General features: G+C 41.1%; 1 protein-coding gene and 1 long non-coding RNA gene across 3 annotated transcripts in view; both read left to right on the top strand.

The window, feature by feature from the left end:
- Nucleotides 1-3,193: 3,193 nt before the first annotated feature.
- LOC121659723 lies at nucleotides 3,194-9,156 on the top strand. The gene is made up of 3 exons (XR_006014429.1): nucleotides 3,194-6,275; nucleotides 6,801-7,069; nucleotides 8,954-9,156. It is a non-coding gene; the product is annotated as an uncharacterized LOC121659723 (long non-coding RNA).
- Nucleotides 9,157-9,635: 479 nt separating this feature from the next.
- Nucleotides 9,636-13,842, top strand: part of IPPK (inositol-pentakisphosphate 2-kinase) — a 30,245-nt gene continuing 26,038 nt past the window's right edge. For both annotated transcript variants that reach the window (XR_006014417.1, XM_042018091.1), the window contains exon 1: nucleotides 9,636-9,798. Coding sequence is in view for 1 of the 2 variants with exons in the window: in XM_042018091.1 (XP_041874025.1) it covers nucleotides 9,718-9,798 (81 nt within the window). In the remaining variant the exon portion in view is untranslated. The remainder of the gene's footprint in view (nucleotides 9,799-13,842) is intronic.

The raw sequence follows: 13,842 nt of genomic DNA, 5'->3' as shown, positions 1-13,842 counted from the left end.
TAGTTACTTCAATATTTCTGAAGATTGGAATTTTTTTGGAGTGACAGTGCTGGCTTATTGTTCTTCTTGTAACCTATCTCCTGGTGTGGGTGACTGCTTGTAAACTAAATATTTAACATGTTGCTGTAATGAATTATTTCCACTGCTTCAGGCACATAATTAAGCAAATTAAAGCTGGAGTTCCATTTTCAGCATCTCAGCTTTATGCCTAGTTTACAGCTAGTTTTATTCTTGTTTAAAACTGCTAGTGAAGTAGTAGCCCTAAAATATATTGTTAAACTGTGACACCCTGTAAGTATTCTTCACTTATAATACTGATGTCTCCTGTTTCATGCCTAATTTGCAATCTTTAACCTTTTTTTCCCTGAGTATATGCTGATGTCTTTAATTGGCATTTATTTCTTTTTGTTTGAAACTCACTGAGTGTTGTTTCTCTCCTTCCGTTCCCCCCCCCCAAATTTGTAAGCACTCTTTTCACAATGGAATTCATGTGGATGCAGTCAAACTGTTCTCTAGTTTTTTCCAATATTCTTCTTTCCTACATGATCAGTGATGGCTCTCACCTCGTTCCACCAATGTTTTCCAGTAGCTGTTGAGTGTGTTCCCTGTTCCAGAGGAATGGGACACCTGTCACCCAAAGAGATGGTGTGAAAGGCAGCGTTACCATTTACAGGCTGTAATCCTGTGTTCTGACAAACACTTCACTGTGCTGCAGAAAAACAGAGGAACTGAAAACTTTGTATGCAAAACATAAAGGTAGTTGCCCTCTTTATAAGAAGACAAGGCTGAGCTTTTTAATGATTAACAATCTTGAGGGAAATTTTTTTCTACCCTCATGATTTATTTATGGACCTGCTATTTGCATCTTTGTTCATACTTTTTGGAAAAGAGACTGTTTTTTGTATTTTTATGTAGACCACTTGGTGCCTTTGTGGACATCTCCATACAAAAGCAGTAGGTCAGTGTTCCTACTGTCGTGTATTATATAAACTCTTCAATTATATAAAAGGGTTCCTGTGCATTTGTTTTAACTGAAATGACTTATCAGTAACACTTCCTTTACTTTAGACATCTTGTTTGAAATGTTTGCTTTAGGAAACTGATGGCAGAAGAATGGTTAGTTTTACTAAAGGTAAATATTTGTTAGAACCAAATATTCTAGTTTGTTTCTGCAAGAGTTTAAAACTAAAATGCATGTGAAATCAAATGGGTATTTTAAATTGGCAGTAATGTGAAGGAGTGGGCCTGAAACTTTGATAAGGAGGAAAGGATAATTAACTTTATATCATGCATCATGGTCTAAAAGGACAATATGATGCTTGTGAAACTTTGCTGTCATTTCACTTTGTTCCTAACATGTATATGGGTGTGCCTGTTTTGAAGATCTTGTGAATATCATCAAGATTTTGTAAAGCTTATCTATGTACAGGGTTAACCAAAAACCCCTAAGCTGTAACAACTGTCCTGATAGAACATGGTGTATAGCAAGAATGCTCCAGCAGGAAGGAAATTATATCTCATAAAGTGCAACATCTCTGGTTATGAAATAAAGCATTACTTCCCAAATCTACTGCTAGGAAATTCCTGATAGATCAAGCTCTTATTTGTGTTTTTTTTTCCAGTGAGGTCTTTGCTCTGTCCCAGTGGTCCAATGATCTCTTGTCTCAGTACAGAGACAATGCATGAGTAGGATTATTTGGCATTCCACCAAAACATCCTGCAAAGTATCCCCTGTGGGAAGAGCCCAGAGTGGTAAAATGATGCCTGTAGGCAGATGAGGGGAGTGGGGGCACGAGATGGAAGTGGTGGGAAATAAAAGGGAAATCCAGGCCCTTCTCAAAACTCAGAAGGGCCCTTGGGAAATGTTCACAGAGTGGAAGGAATGCATTCAGGGGAAGGCTAAAAGCTTAGAGAATAAAATCTGTATGTTTGTCCCTTACCCTGAATGATCATACAGTGATCTTTGTACAAGGATCTTCTAACAAATAATTTTTCCACCTCTCAGGGACACAGAGTTGTCCAGGAAGGTTAATATGTGTATAGTTGTACAGAGAACGGATAAGTTCTGGTTAGGCTGCTCCTTTTTTGAATAATTGCTGTGAGCAATTTCTGGTGAGCCAGATTTTGGCAGATAACGTGGGTTATTCTGAAATGGCATTTTTTCCCTTTGAGTCTATGTGAATCTAATCTCCTGTAAAGCCTCTTTATGCAATTTTGGTTTAGTGCTGTGTCCTTGATAAAGAATTGTTATGGTATGGTTTTCACATCGTGATAAATTGTGTTCTAGGACTAACCTCTGGAATGCAATCTGCTTAGAAAAACAACATTTCAGGCTTAGGACTTTTGATATTCTGCACTTTTCTTGTATTATTTGCTTCTGTCTTCCTTTCTTCTACTTTTTGACTGCATCTTTTAACTGCCATCTGTAATCCTCACTCCTATTTCAAGGTTTTCCTTTTGTTTCCATTGACTTTGAACCTCTTCTGGTGCATTGAGACTAAAAAGACAGCAAAAAATCCATCATTAAGCTCAGGGTGACCTGTTATCCTGTACTGTTTCCCACTAATTTCTTCATTGTTTCAATGCTAATGCTTTTAATACAAAGTTCAATAAGATAAATCAGCATATTTTTCAATTTTATTTCAGAAGGTTTTCTTTTTATTAACTTTTTAAACAAGAAAAAACTCCACAGCAAAAATGTCCATCAAACATTTCTGTTTGAAACAAATAGTGCCCTAGAATAGCTGATTTAGGAACACTATGAAGCTTCAATAAAATTACAGGGAACTTAAATAATGGGAACTCTTTTTGAGCAATCTCTTTGGACGTGTCTGTCTGTATTAACAACCAGGAGCCAGAAAGTAAATTCAGAGCTGCTCCTTTCACTGAATTATCTGGGATCTCCCAATCATATGAGGAGTGTGTGCAAATGGCTTTGCTGCTAAAAGAAACAAAAAAGCAAACAAAAAAACCCAAAGTTCAATGCTATAGATTTTATTCTGTGAGATCCGGGAGATGTACATGGAGAGGAAAAAGAAAGTAATGCACCTGATAGTGTCTCCTCAAACCAGCAGATGAGGCTGTTTCCTATTTTATCTATTTTGCAGCACTGTAAACCCCTGGAAACCTGTAACTGCAATTAAATGCCTGTCTCCAGGTATGATTTGGTGAATGTAAATGCTTCTTTTTTTTTTTTTTTTTGCACAGATTTAGATATGTTCAGAACCAGCCACCAAGTAGAACATCCAGGTATATCTTTTTAATCTATGAATTTATGCCAGATGGATTTGTACCTTCCAACGTGCCAAGCTTTGGATGAGGAGGGGCTTCACTGCTTTTTGGTCCTGATTCTGTTTTCATAAGTGTAGAATTTAATCTAGAATTTATGCTCACTCAATCAAATTTAATTCCTTGCTAAAAAAGCTTGACTTGGGAGATCTAGGGTGTGTGTGTGTACATATATATATTTTCCAGTATATTTATCTTCCTGTCACTGTTAGGAATAGTTCTCTTCCAAGGAACTTGGATTTTTTTCCTCTAGAAATCTCCTGGAAAGGTGTGAGATAAAACAAAAGCATAAATATGATTAATGAGTGTACAAGTGAGACACCATCATAAAGATTTTTATTGCAATAGACATTGCAATAAAACAAAACTTGGTTTTGGCAGATGTTCAGTCAGGGAGATCTCATAATCCCTTGTTAAGTATCCACTTCATTCCACCTTAATCAAGAGAACTGTAGATTGTCACTTTTGAAATAGCTGTTTTAAATCAATAAAATTTAGTGGAATGTGTTATCACTGATCCTCTGATGGTGCAGATCCCTTCAATTCTCTCCTGGGTAGATGGAGCAGTGAGGGCATGGGAGGACTCAAATACATGTGTTTTTCTGGGGGAGAAAGAGGAAAAAAACCCAACCCAAACACCCCTGTCAGTAACAGCTCCTGCACTGCTGAATGAGCCATAATTCTCTCTCCCAAAACATTTCCTCATTGTTGTGCTCTCTGCTGCTTTTTCAGAGCACACCCAGAGATATCTGTTCCGTCTGTGTGTTTTCTCCTTTCCTTGAAAGGGCCCCGCGAGTTCACCCTGCCAGGAGGTTCTGCAGCTGCTCAAAGTGCAGTTTCATAATCAGGTTAATGTGGTGTGAGAGTGAGCTGGCAGCAGAATGGCAAATCCTGCGCTCCCAGACGGTTTGGGATGTGCTCCCACTCCTCCCCCAGTGACAGCTGGAGCACTTGTGTGGCTGTGCCATGTGTCACTCTGCTTTGCTGAGTCAACTAAACAATTTTTGGGGAAAAAAAATCCCACCAGAGAAAACTTGACCATTCCTTTGATGAATCATCTGCTCTGAGGTGCCTCATGGGTGTCCGTGTGCCAAGGGCAACGTGGGAATATACGGCCAGATTTGGAATGGAGAACAAGATCACCCTTTGGAGATTCCATTATGTTTATATTGGTGTTTCTGCTTGGGAACTGCATTACATCTATGTTTATGTATTGGAGAGGACAGATAATGTGAGGTTTAGAATTTGAGAACATGTCTCTTGGCTATTTATCAGTTCTGCTTATTGATATCAATCATGACAATTCCAGTAAATTGGGTTCTTCAAGGGAAATGGTCAGGGGGAACATTAAACTTGTATGGTGCCATTTGCATACTGAGATCACTCCAAAATTAACACCACAGTCATTAAAATGTAGTGTGTATGAATTGAAGGAGCTATATCTTTGAAAGTATTTGATAGCTGTGCCAGGGAACATAAATTGAATTTCTCAGTAAGTACAAAAGAAACTGATGCTCAGTGTGTCTGTACCACTCCCATGTATTACAGTTCGGTGTTTCTGGGTATAAACTGAAATGTTAACATGTGACCAATTTGCAGCCATTTGTAATTTATCTTAAGGAGACCTTGTACTCAGTGAACTGAAAGTTCTACCGGGAAGGTTTCAAGGTTTTCCCACAGAGGTGTGTTGCCAAATGATGTCAGTTTAGTTGAAAACCAGGTTAATCTACGTGTCCTCTTCCCTGTTTAAAGAGGTTCAGACAGGGCTTGTGTCAAAAAGAAGTTTAATGCTGTCCTTTAACCATTAACAGGTCCAGGGGCTGGGCACAAGGCTGGGGTCCTGCGTTTGTGATAGGAGACAATAAAGTGTTTTCCCAGGAGCAGTTGCAAGAGGTGTTTGATGGTGAGCAAACAGTGTAACATTAACAGCCAAGTACCTGCACTGAGGAGTGTTGGCCTGGCCTGAAAGCAGCACAAGTTCTGTGGCTACGTGAGTTCTGCCCAGGCTACAGAACTGCTCTGCTTTCACCTCTTTATAAAAAGAGTATTTAGTTTTTTAGTTGCTGGTATGTCCTTTAATACAAAGCAAGACCTAAAAGCTCTCTATCCCTTCATTTTTCCTTCCTCACCCACAGATTAGAGGCTGTAAGAACAGACTTTAAGGAGGTGCTTAGATGGGGTTGGTCTTGTTCCTTTCTGCCTTAATACCCTGCCCAAGTTACCAGGATTTCACCATAGTCTTCTGCTTTAATGACCTCCCACAGTTTATCTTCTTTTCCATATATTTTCCCTTACCAGTCAAAAAAATTCACCACAACACTGTTTTTCATTTTGGGTCATGTCCCACTGGTAAACAGCTGTATTTTTTTTTCAATAAACATACAGGACTCCTGTGTATAGGAAATGTTTTTTAATTGTCTTGTCTATGTGTAAAAAAATACTGTCTGCCCTGGCAATTCTTTGGAGTTATAGATACAGTACAGAGTTCTTCTTTATGCTGTGCCTATAACTTTATAGCTCCCTCAGACTGTATGTAGCAATTAAAGTTCTTGGTAGTAATAATGCCTGTTTATTCATATCTGTGGTAAGTTTGTGCAGGCTCTTATGTGCTAACAACATAGACATGGCTTTATTCACCTAAAATCACCTTTTTTGCTGCTTACAGCCCTATTCCTGAAGCCATGGCTTCCTTTATTTCTAAAATATTTTACTGCTGTTTGAAGTACCACATACGCTTTCTAAAAAGCCACTGAATGACACACTCCAGTCCTATTCTAACCCTTTTTGCTTTGTAGGGTCAATGATTCTCAGTCAGTGTGAGATGGTGAAATGGCAGTTGGAGCATGAAATTTTCTGCAGTTTTAGTATGTGTGTGAAGTTACATGGAGAAACCAGGGATTCAAGAAATAACAGTGGCATGGAGCAATGGTGTTGTCCTGATTCGAGGAAAAAAACCAAAGCTTGAAAATTTGTATGATGTGAGTTATGTAAGTATATTCCATTTCTGTTGGTCTGAGTATAATAAAAGTATGAAACTCAATCCTATTTAAACAAAATTCTACCTTTTGAAACTGAAAATGGTGTAGTAGTTTAAAACAAACAGTATATTGTAGCACAATTTCACTGTGGTATTATCAAATCCATTTAATATTTTTGGACTCGCTGCCTTGAATTTGCGATTTTTAAACCTGATTTCTCCAGGCCGATGTTTCTAGGTCACAGGACAGGATCTTTTGTGTCATGATTACTCTTTTCATAAAGAACAAAATATCCTTTCTTTTATATAGAAGCCTTTCATTTTAGGAGCCAGGAGAACTAAGATGTACCTATTATAGCAAAAATCCTTCTTATGAGCTTACAAGACCTTTGTATTATTGGCACACAATTTTATCATGAGTCTCAGGTAATGCTATTTTTTTTCCCTCAGATGTGGATTTATGAACTTTTTATAGCAAGGAATGTTAACATTAAATACTTGCCTGATACTTTTTTTTTCTCCTCAAACTGAATAGGTGAACTGTGGACTGTTCTTACCATTTTATTCTCATTCCGCGGTGAACTTACAAATTGCAAAAGATGGCAAATGGGAGAGTCCGGTGTTGATGACTTCCTAACAAGAAGAGCCCCAAAACCCAGGAATTGTGCTATAAAGCACAATGCAGTTACAGCACTCTGAGGAAAAGAAATGTGTATTTCAGGCTTGTGGTGCTCTCCCGACTCCTTCATGTGACATCAAAAAAGGAACTGCTGAGGGGATGAAGTGGGAGCTGGAGAACTGAAGGTACGATTACATTATGCATTCCTGCTGCAGTTTTAAACTCACTTATTTACATACTGAAATACCACAAGTTACCTGGCCATCTGCTGCGATCCCTGGGTGGATTTTGCAGGTCACTGAGCTCTGTGCATGTAGACCTTAAGGCACCTAATTAAAACCCAGCCAGGTATGTCCACACCAGCTGTAGTTACACCACCTGACAGGGGAATTCCAGTTAAGCAATACCTGAATGTCATGAATGGCACCAAAGCTTCTGATACTTCAGTCCAAGCACATTGTAGATAACACCTGAAATGAGTAATAAAACCTGATAATGCAGGGAGAAATAAGATATGCTTTTGTTTCCTCCAGGTTTAAGTTTCACTAGCATATTTTCAGAGCACTGCCTCAAATTGCCCAAGTGGTAGTTCTGCACCTTGGAATGCTGGAGGAAAAGGTGGAGAGCCAAGTGCCCTGCTAGAGAGAAGTAGTATGTTAAAACTTGGTGTTCTTGGTGTTGTTTACCCTTACACTCAAACCTCCACTTTATTTTTAACTCTGTAGGTGTGCATTTTTTAGAACTATGAAAGAACTTGCTATGCTAGAGTTCCTTTTAAAATTGAAACAAGTCAGTTTTGCCATTGCAAGACAATACATTGATATTATTTCCCTTTGTATTTCTCCATGTAAGCCTAATAATTGTTCAAATATCATTTCCCTGAAGTACAGTTATTTTTTAATGAAAGTATTATAAATACCACAATCTTACAGTCCTGAGTGAAACTTCTTTATAACACTCCTAAAAGTCAGGATAGTATGGCTAATTCTTGTATGTTAGATATGCATTTCTAGTTACACAACATAGAGAAATGTTGCAAACACAGATGACAGAAACCTACTTTAAAGATATCACTGTCATTATTTTCATCTTTATCAAATAGCCAAAGGAGCAAGAATTCCTTTTTCATGTAGGCATCTATAGAATGCTAAAAAAAGGAAAAGTGATTATCAGTCACTGTTTTGGTACATATTTTGTTTAACCCCCATTTTTTTTTAAGTTTAGTGAAATTGGATGATAAGTGTTTAAGTTACAGCACCACACACATTTAAAAAAAAAGATCAATGACTCATTGCAGATTTATGCAGGTTTTATTTTCAGCCTTTTAGGTGCATCTTCTCTCCCTGTTAAAAAGGGCAGTTTGCTCTGCTTTGACTTTCTTTTGAAAAGCTGCAATAGAGAGTCAAGTTAGAGTACTGTCCAAATTATACAAATGTTCATTATACAGAGGAAAACTTCTGAGCATTAATTAACTCCTTTTGTGTCAGCCTGGCCCCTGTCATGAAGAGCCTTGTGAGGAAGCAGGAAAGAAAAGGGGGAATTTCTGAGAGCCCTTAGGGATTGTTTTAAAATGGTCATTGAAGGATAAGTTTGCGGTCAAAACACATGGTCATAAAAATTACTGGATGAAGGGTTCTAGAATTTAATCCCATGTTTGTGATAGGGAGTTTGGGTCTGTAGACTGTTTTGTATTTATTGTAAATCATGTATGTGTATATTCATACTTGGGAGGGTGGGTTGGTAGGGGTAAGGAAAGCAGAATAATGTTTAATTTTTAAAGAACTTTACATAGATGTTCATCTTTCTGCTTGTAACATTGGGTATTTGAATGACCTGGTGTATTGGAGCACAAGACTAATTAAACAGACACTTGACTGCAAGAGAAAACATCTGTAAAATTCAAACCAGCTGGAAACTGTAGCTGAAAAGACACTGGAAGGGGCTGCCAGGTGGATGGTGGCATCACTGGAGGTGACTGGATGTGTTTAAGGAAAGACTGGAGGTGGCACTTATTGTTGGGTTTACAAGGTGATGACTGGTTTTAAGTTGGACTTGATGGTCTTTTCCAGCCCAATTGATTCTGCAGTTCTGTGAAACACAATCCCAAAGGGGTCAAAACCTCACCTATTCTGGGCATTGATTGGACCATGCACAGATCCTCTGCTGCAGATGCGAGCTCATCTTCCACACAGCGAGTATGTTACATGGTCACCCCCCCACCACAGAACACACCGGGTAGGAAGGGACCCATCGGGATCAGAGTCCAACTCCTGGACACCCCAAAATCCCACCGTGTCCCTGAGAGCATTGTCCAAACTCTCTCTGAGCTCTGTCAGCCTTGGGGCTGTGACCCAACCGTGGAGGGACTGTTCAGTGCCTGGGTGGGTTCCTGATAAAGATGAGGTCTCCCCTCACCCTCCTTTTCTCCAGGCCGAACAAATCAAGTGCTCTCAGCTGCTCCTCATAAGGCTTCCCCTCCGATCTTTCTCCATCCTTATGGCCTCCTTTAGATCATCTCTAACAGCTTAATCCCTTTTTAATAGTCTGGTGCCCAAAACCACACACAGGACTCAAGGTGAGACCACTGCAGAGCAGAACGGGACCATCGCCTTCCCTGACCGGCGGTTCCCGGCGGCAGCAGACGCTGTTCGGCCGCCGGCTCTGCCCGGGCGGCGCCTCAGGGCTCCCTGTCCCCCGCTGCCCGCCTCCAAGATGGCGCCCGCGGCGGGCGGGACTTCCCTCGGCGGAGGGCGGGCGGCGCAGCCGCGATGGTGGCGGCGTGAGGCGGCGGGGCCGGCGGCTGCTCCTGCCCTCCGCGCGGCCCGGGCCGGGCATGGAAGTGGAGAAGATGGATGAGAATGAATGGAAGTACCACGGGGAAGGCAACCAGAGCCTCGTCGTCTCACACTGCCAGGTACGGGGGAGCCCCAACCCGGGCCCGCGTGAGAGGGGCGGCCCGGCGGGAGCGGCCGCTCGGCCCCGCCGCTCGCCCTCGCTGCTTTCTTTCCCGGAGGAGTTTTCTATCCCGGGGAGATCGGGCCTGTCCTGTGGGGAAGATGAGCGGGCGTTTCCCCGGGTCCTCCGTCACGGCCACTAAGGAGCGGAGGGAAAGCAGCCGATGGCCGGGCAGCTGCCGCCTGGAGATGGGAGCTGTGAGGAAAAGTGCTAAAAATTCACCTTTTCCATCATCATTCCCGGGTGTGGGTGATGTGACAGGAGAAAGCGAGCTGGAGAAGGCGTGTTTTTCCCTTTGTCACCGACTCTGGCTCTGTGAGGAGTTTGAGCACTCGCTGCAGTGCTGGGCCGGGCTCCCGACTCTAATTTCGGTTTTTGGCTGTGCCACAGAGCTGGTGTGATGTGACCCCGGTGGTCACTTCATCCCCATCCTTCCATCTACCTGTTGGTTTTTTGTTTTCTTGCTTGTTGGTTTTTTTTTTTTTTTTGTTTGTCTGGGTTTTTTTTGTTTGTTTGCTTGTTGGTTTTTTTTTGAGGGGAGGGGGAATACGGGGGGATGGAGGAATTTAAAAATTCCAGTAAAATAGATTCAGCACTTACAGCAGTAATGGTCAAATGAAGCTGAATCCAATCAAGCAGACTCTGTGTCAATTTATGCTGACAGTGTATTCGTGCCCCCCTTGCATGTACATTATTTACTTAATATATTGGGATATGTGCCCCTCGAAGGAGTTTATTCCTTTTCTAAAAAGTGCCTGTGGCTGTTTTGTGCTTTAAAAATGTATTTGGATTTCAGTTTAAAAGCTGGTATGGATTTGCCACAGAACGTTCTTGATGATTCATAGATCAAAACTCAGTAAAGCCAGAATGATGAAATGTAGGCTTTTTGTAGAAAAAGATCTATAATAAGAATTGAATCTTGAGAACTATTTTTTAAAATTATGTCTAAATGAATGACTGAAAATACTGGATTCTTTTAATGTCTGTTTTCTGCATTAAAAGTATGAATTAGATGTAAAATATTAACAAATACTATGTCTGAGAAAATGCTAGAAATCTTATGGTGCTCTCCAAACTTTAGGAGGGGCACTTCTGTGGTTCTAGCTTTTTTCCTCTTTTTCTTTATATTAAATACTCTTTAAAAGCTATTTTTGGTACAAGAAGAACATGTATGATTTTGTTTCCTGTCATATTTTAGCTTTGAAAAAGGCAGTGTAGAAACTACTCAGTCACTGGATGATGGGAATCAAGATAAATAATGGATTATTAGTGACGTAATTGTGATTATCTTTAAAGATGTGGAAAGTGAGGAAGTCAGCCAGTGATTCAGAATAGCTGCTGAGTGTGCCAGTTCTCTTTTTAACAAGATGCTAAAACTTTTAAGATAGAGTGAAAGTGAAATAGATACAATTTTTCCTTTATGGACAACTTTGAAACAGTGAAGTTTACACTTTGGATCTTTGTGTCTACTGATGACAAAGTCTGGTAAACTCGAAGCCTATAAAATACTATATAGATGCTAATTGTAACTTTGTGCCTCTTACGAGCAGGACATACTTGCACAATTAATCATCGTTCTTGTGATCTGGTGTTAAGTTATTCTCAGGTTTGTGTGAATGGATCGGCAGCACAGCTAAGACATTTTGACTGTCCTCGCATCATTCTGTAGCTTTCCAGTTCATGTTTTTTGTGTATCAATGCCAGAGGAGGGGGATAGGGTTTTGGTGGTGGTGGGAGAGACATGAATGGATGCTCAGATACAAGTGAGAGGCCAGATTGAAACACTGTATGTGCTTGTTGTTTCCATGTTCTCATGCATAGTGGTATTTGGGAATGTGGAGAGGAAGCTGGTCCCTACCTCTCTAAGTCTAAGCCACTCTTCCTTGCTTTGGGAAACTTTGAGAAGTTTAAAAAACAAAACTGCAACAACAACAAAAAAGTGAATCCCTGTCCTGGAGAAGAGGGCATGAGCTGCTTTGCCTTTCATGAAGTGAGATCCAAGGTGTTGTGTTTGAACTCCTGCTCTCCTTGGAGCACTCATAACAGCCCTGTGCAAGGTCATGTCTCCAGCACACTGGATCTGCAGGCTGGGGTGGGCAAGCAGCCTGGATGGACACCCCTGTTCCTGGCTGTGAGGGCTGTGGCTGGGTTAGGGATGGACAGTAAGGGCAATAAGGCCCATGTCATCACAGGGTGCTCTCCTGTGTTTAAGGCTCTGCTTATTTCCTGGGGTTGCTCCATTCCCTGTAGGTTGCCCTTTAAGACATGAATGTAATGCATTGTTAATCCAGTACAGGACCAAAGTAAAAAGTTGGTCATGGAAAAGTCACATGCCCAGCAAACAGTTCTGCTGGCAGTGTGCTGATAAGCCCTGGACGCAGGCGACACGCAGCCGCTTTTCCAGTGCGTCCAGACAAAGGTTTGTTTGGCAGGGGGATGCTGGCATCCTATGGAATGAGCTCTGTTGTTTCCATGAAAGTGCTGTCAGTGCTCGCTGTGCTCTTTCCTCTTGCTGGTTATTAATCCTGCAGGGCGTAATAGTGACGGGAGTCTCCCTGTGTGCTGAAATCACTGCAAGTGCATCTCTGTCCCTTATCCCTCCAGTGAAGGATAAGGAGTCTGAGGCACGGCATGGGCTACTCAACACGTCTCTTCTTACAGTGGTAGTTTTACAGAGTCACTTTAATTAGTTTGGCAGCATTTAGACAGTGATCTGGTGAATAAAGATGGAATACCTGCCAAGCATTTCCAGTTCCCATTGTTACCACTGGAGCTCTGTGCTTGCTTGCTTGATGAACACTCAAGCTTCTGCTTTCATGGATTTTTAAAGTTTCAGTTCCGGTGACTCTAAAGTTCCAGAAGATGTACAGAACTATGGTACAAGTTTCTCTGGTGATCAAGCTTTTCCTTTTGGTTTTTATTGCAGCTCTGAATGCATTAATCCAAATTGAAACTGAATTGTGGTCAAAAGGCCTTTGTGTAGTCTTGCAGTCTGCTGAAGTGCTAGAATGAAGAGACAACTTTCCTACCTCATGATTCTAGTGTGAAATACAACTGGTAGCTCTAAGAGGTGTTGATGAGACATTTGTGCTGCAACCCCCAACCAAGCACCATCAGCCAGCCAGGTGGTTTAGAAAGGAGGTTTCTTTTTCCTGGAGTTTTTAGCGGAAAGTCGCTCCTTCTACTTCAAATTTGGCTTCAGATTTAAAAAGAGAGCTAAGCAGGGCTTTCCCTCCTCCTCCCTACTCGTAAGCAGCAGAGAGGGTTCAGAGAAACTGCTGCAGAACAGTTATCTCCTGGTAAGATGTTGTGTCTTTCTGCAGTGCAGGTACTTAGTTTTTCAGAAGTGAGCTGGAAATCCTCCTTTGGAGTTCTGCACTTTAATCAGTTGTTTGCTCTTACGGGACACTTAACACTTCATTTCAAAAGGCTTCAGTAGATATTTGTACAAAGTAGCGTAAGCAACTCTAGGAATAATAACTTGGATTTCCTTTTGCTGTTGAAACATGTGCTTGCAGTCTGCAGTAGTTGCTTTATGAGATGAAGTATGTACATTCCTCCTGGTCTCTGTTTTACTTCTTGCATGTTGGGATATTGTGGTAACCAAAAGCCTACTTTTGAAATACATTTGAACATCAAATCTGTGTTTCAGGGTGACTGAGGTGGAAAATAGGAGGTTTTTTCCCCCCAGCTTCTTTTTTATTAAGTGAGATGGTCTAGAACAACCTTGGCATGTGCTTGCAAAAGGTTGTGGTTTATGGCTTCAGATGCCTGGATTGTTAGTGATCATCTACTTCATGTCTTGGAATGTTTGCAGCTCCAGCAGATAACCTTGGGTTTTGGTACAGGACTTAATTAGGAAATGTATAAACCATCTCCAGAGCATCTGTGAGCTTATGAATAGGAAAAGGGAAAGGAGGGGAGATGGAGAAGGTAAGTGAAGTGTAGCTAAGGAGTCTGGATGAGGGAGTCAAGTCAGGTAATCAAGCTTGCAGAAGATTCT

The sequence above is a fragment of the Corvus kubaryi genome, unplaced genomic scaffold (assembly GCF_017639235.1).
Source record: "Corvus kubaryi isolate FWS band 111438036 unplaced genomic scaffold, C.kubaryi_AGA036_p1.0 124, whole genome shotgun sequence".
In the NCBI taxonomy this organism is placed as follows: Eukaryota; Metazoa; Chordata; class Aves; order Passeriformes; family Corvidae; genus Corvus; species Corvus kubaryi.
This window is presented reverse-complemented; position numbering and strand designations above follow the sequence as displayed.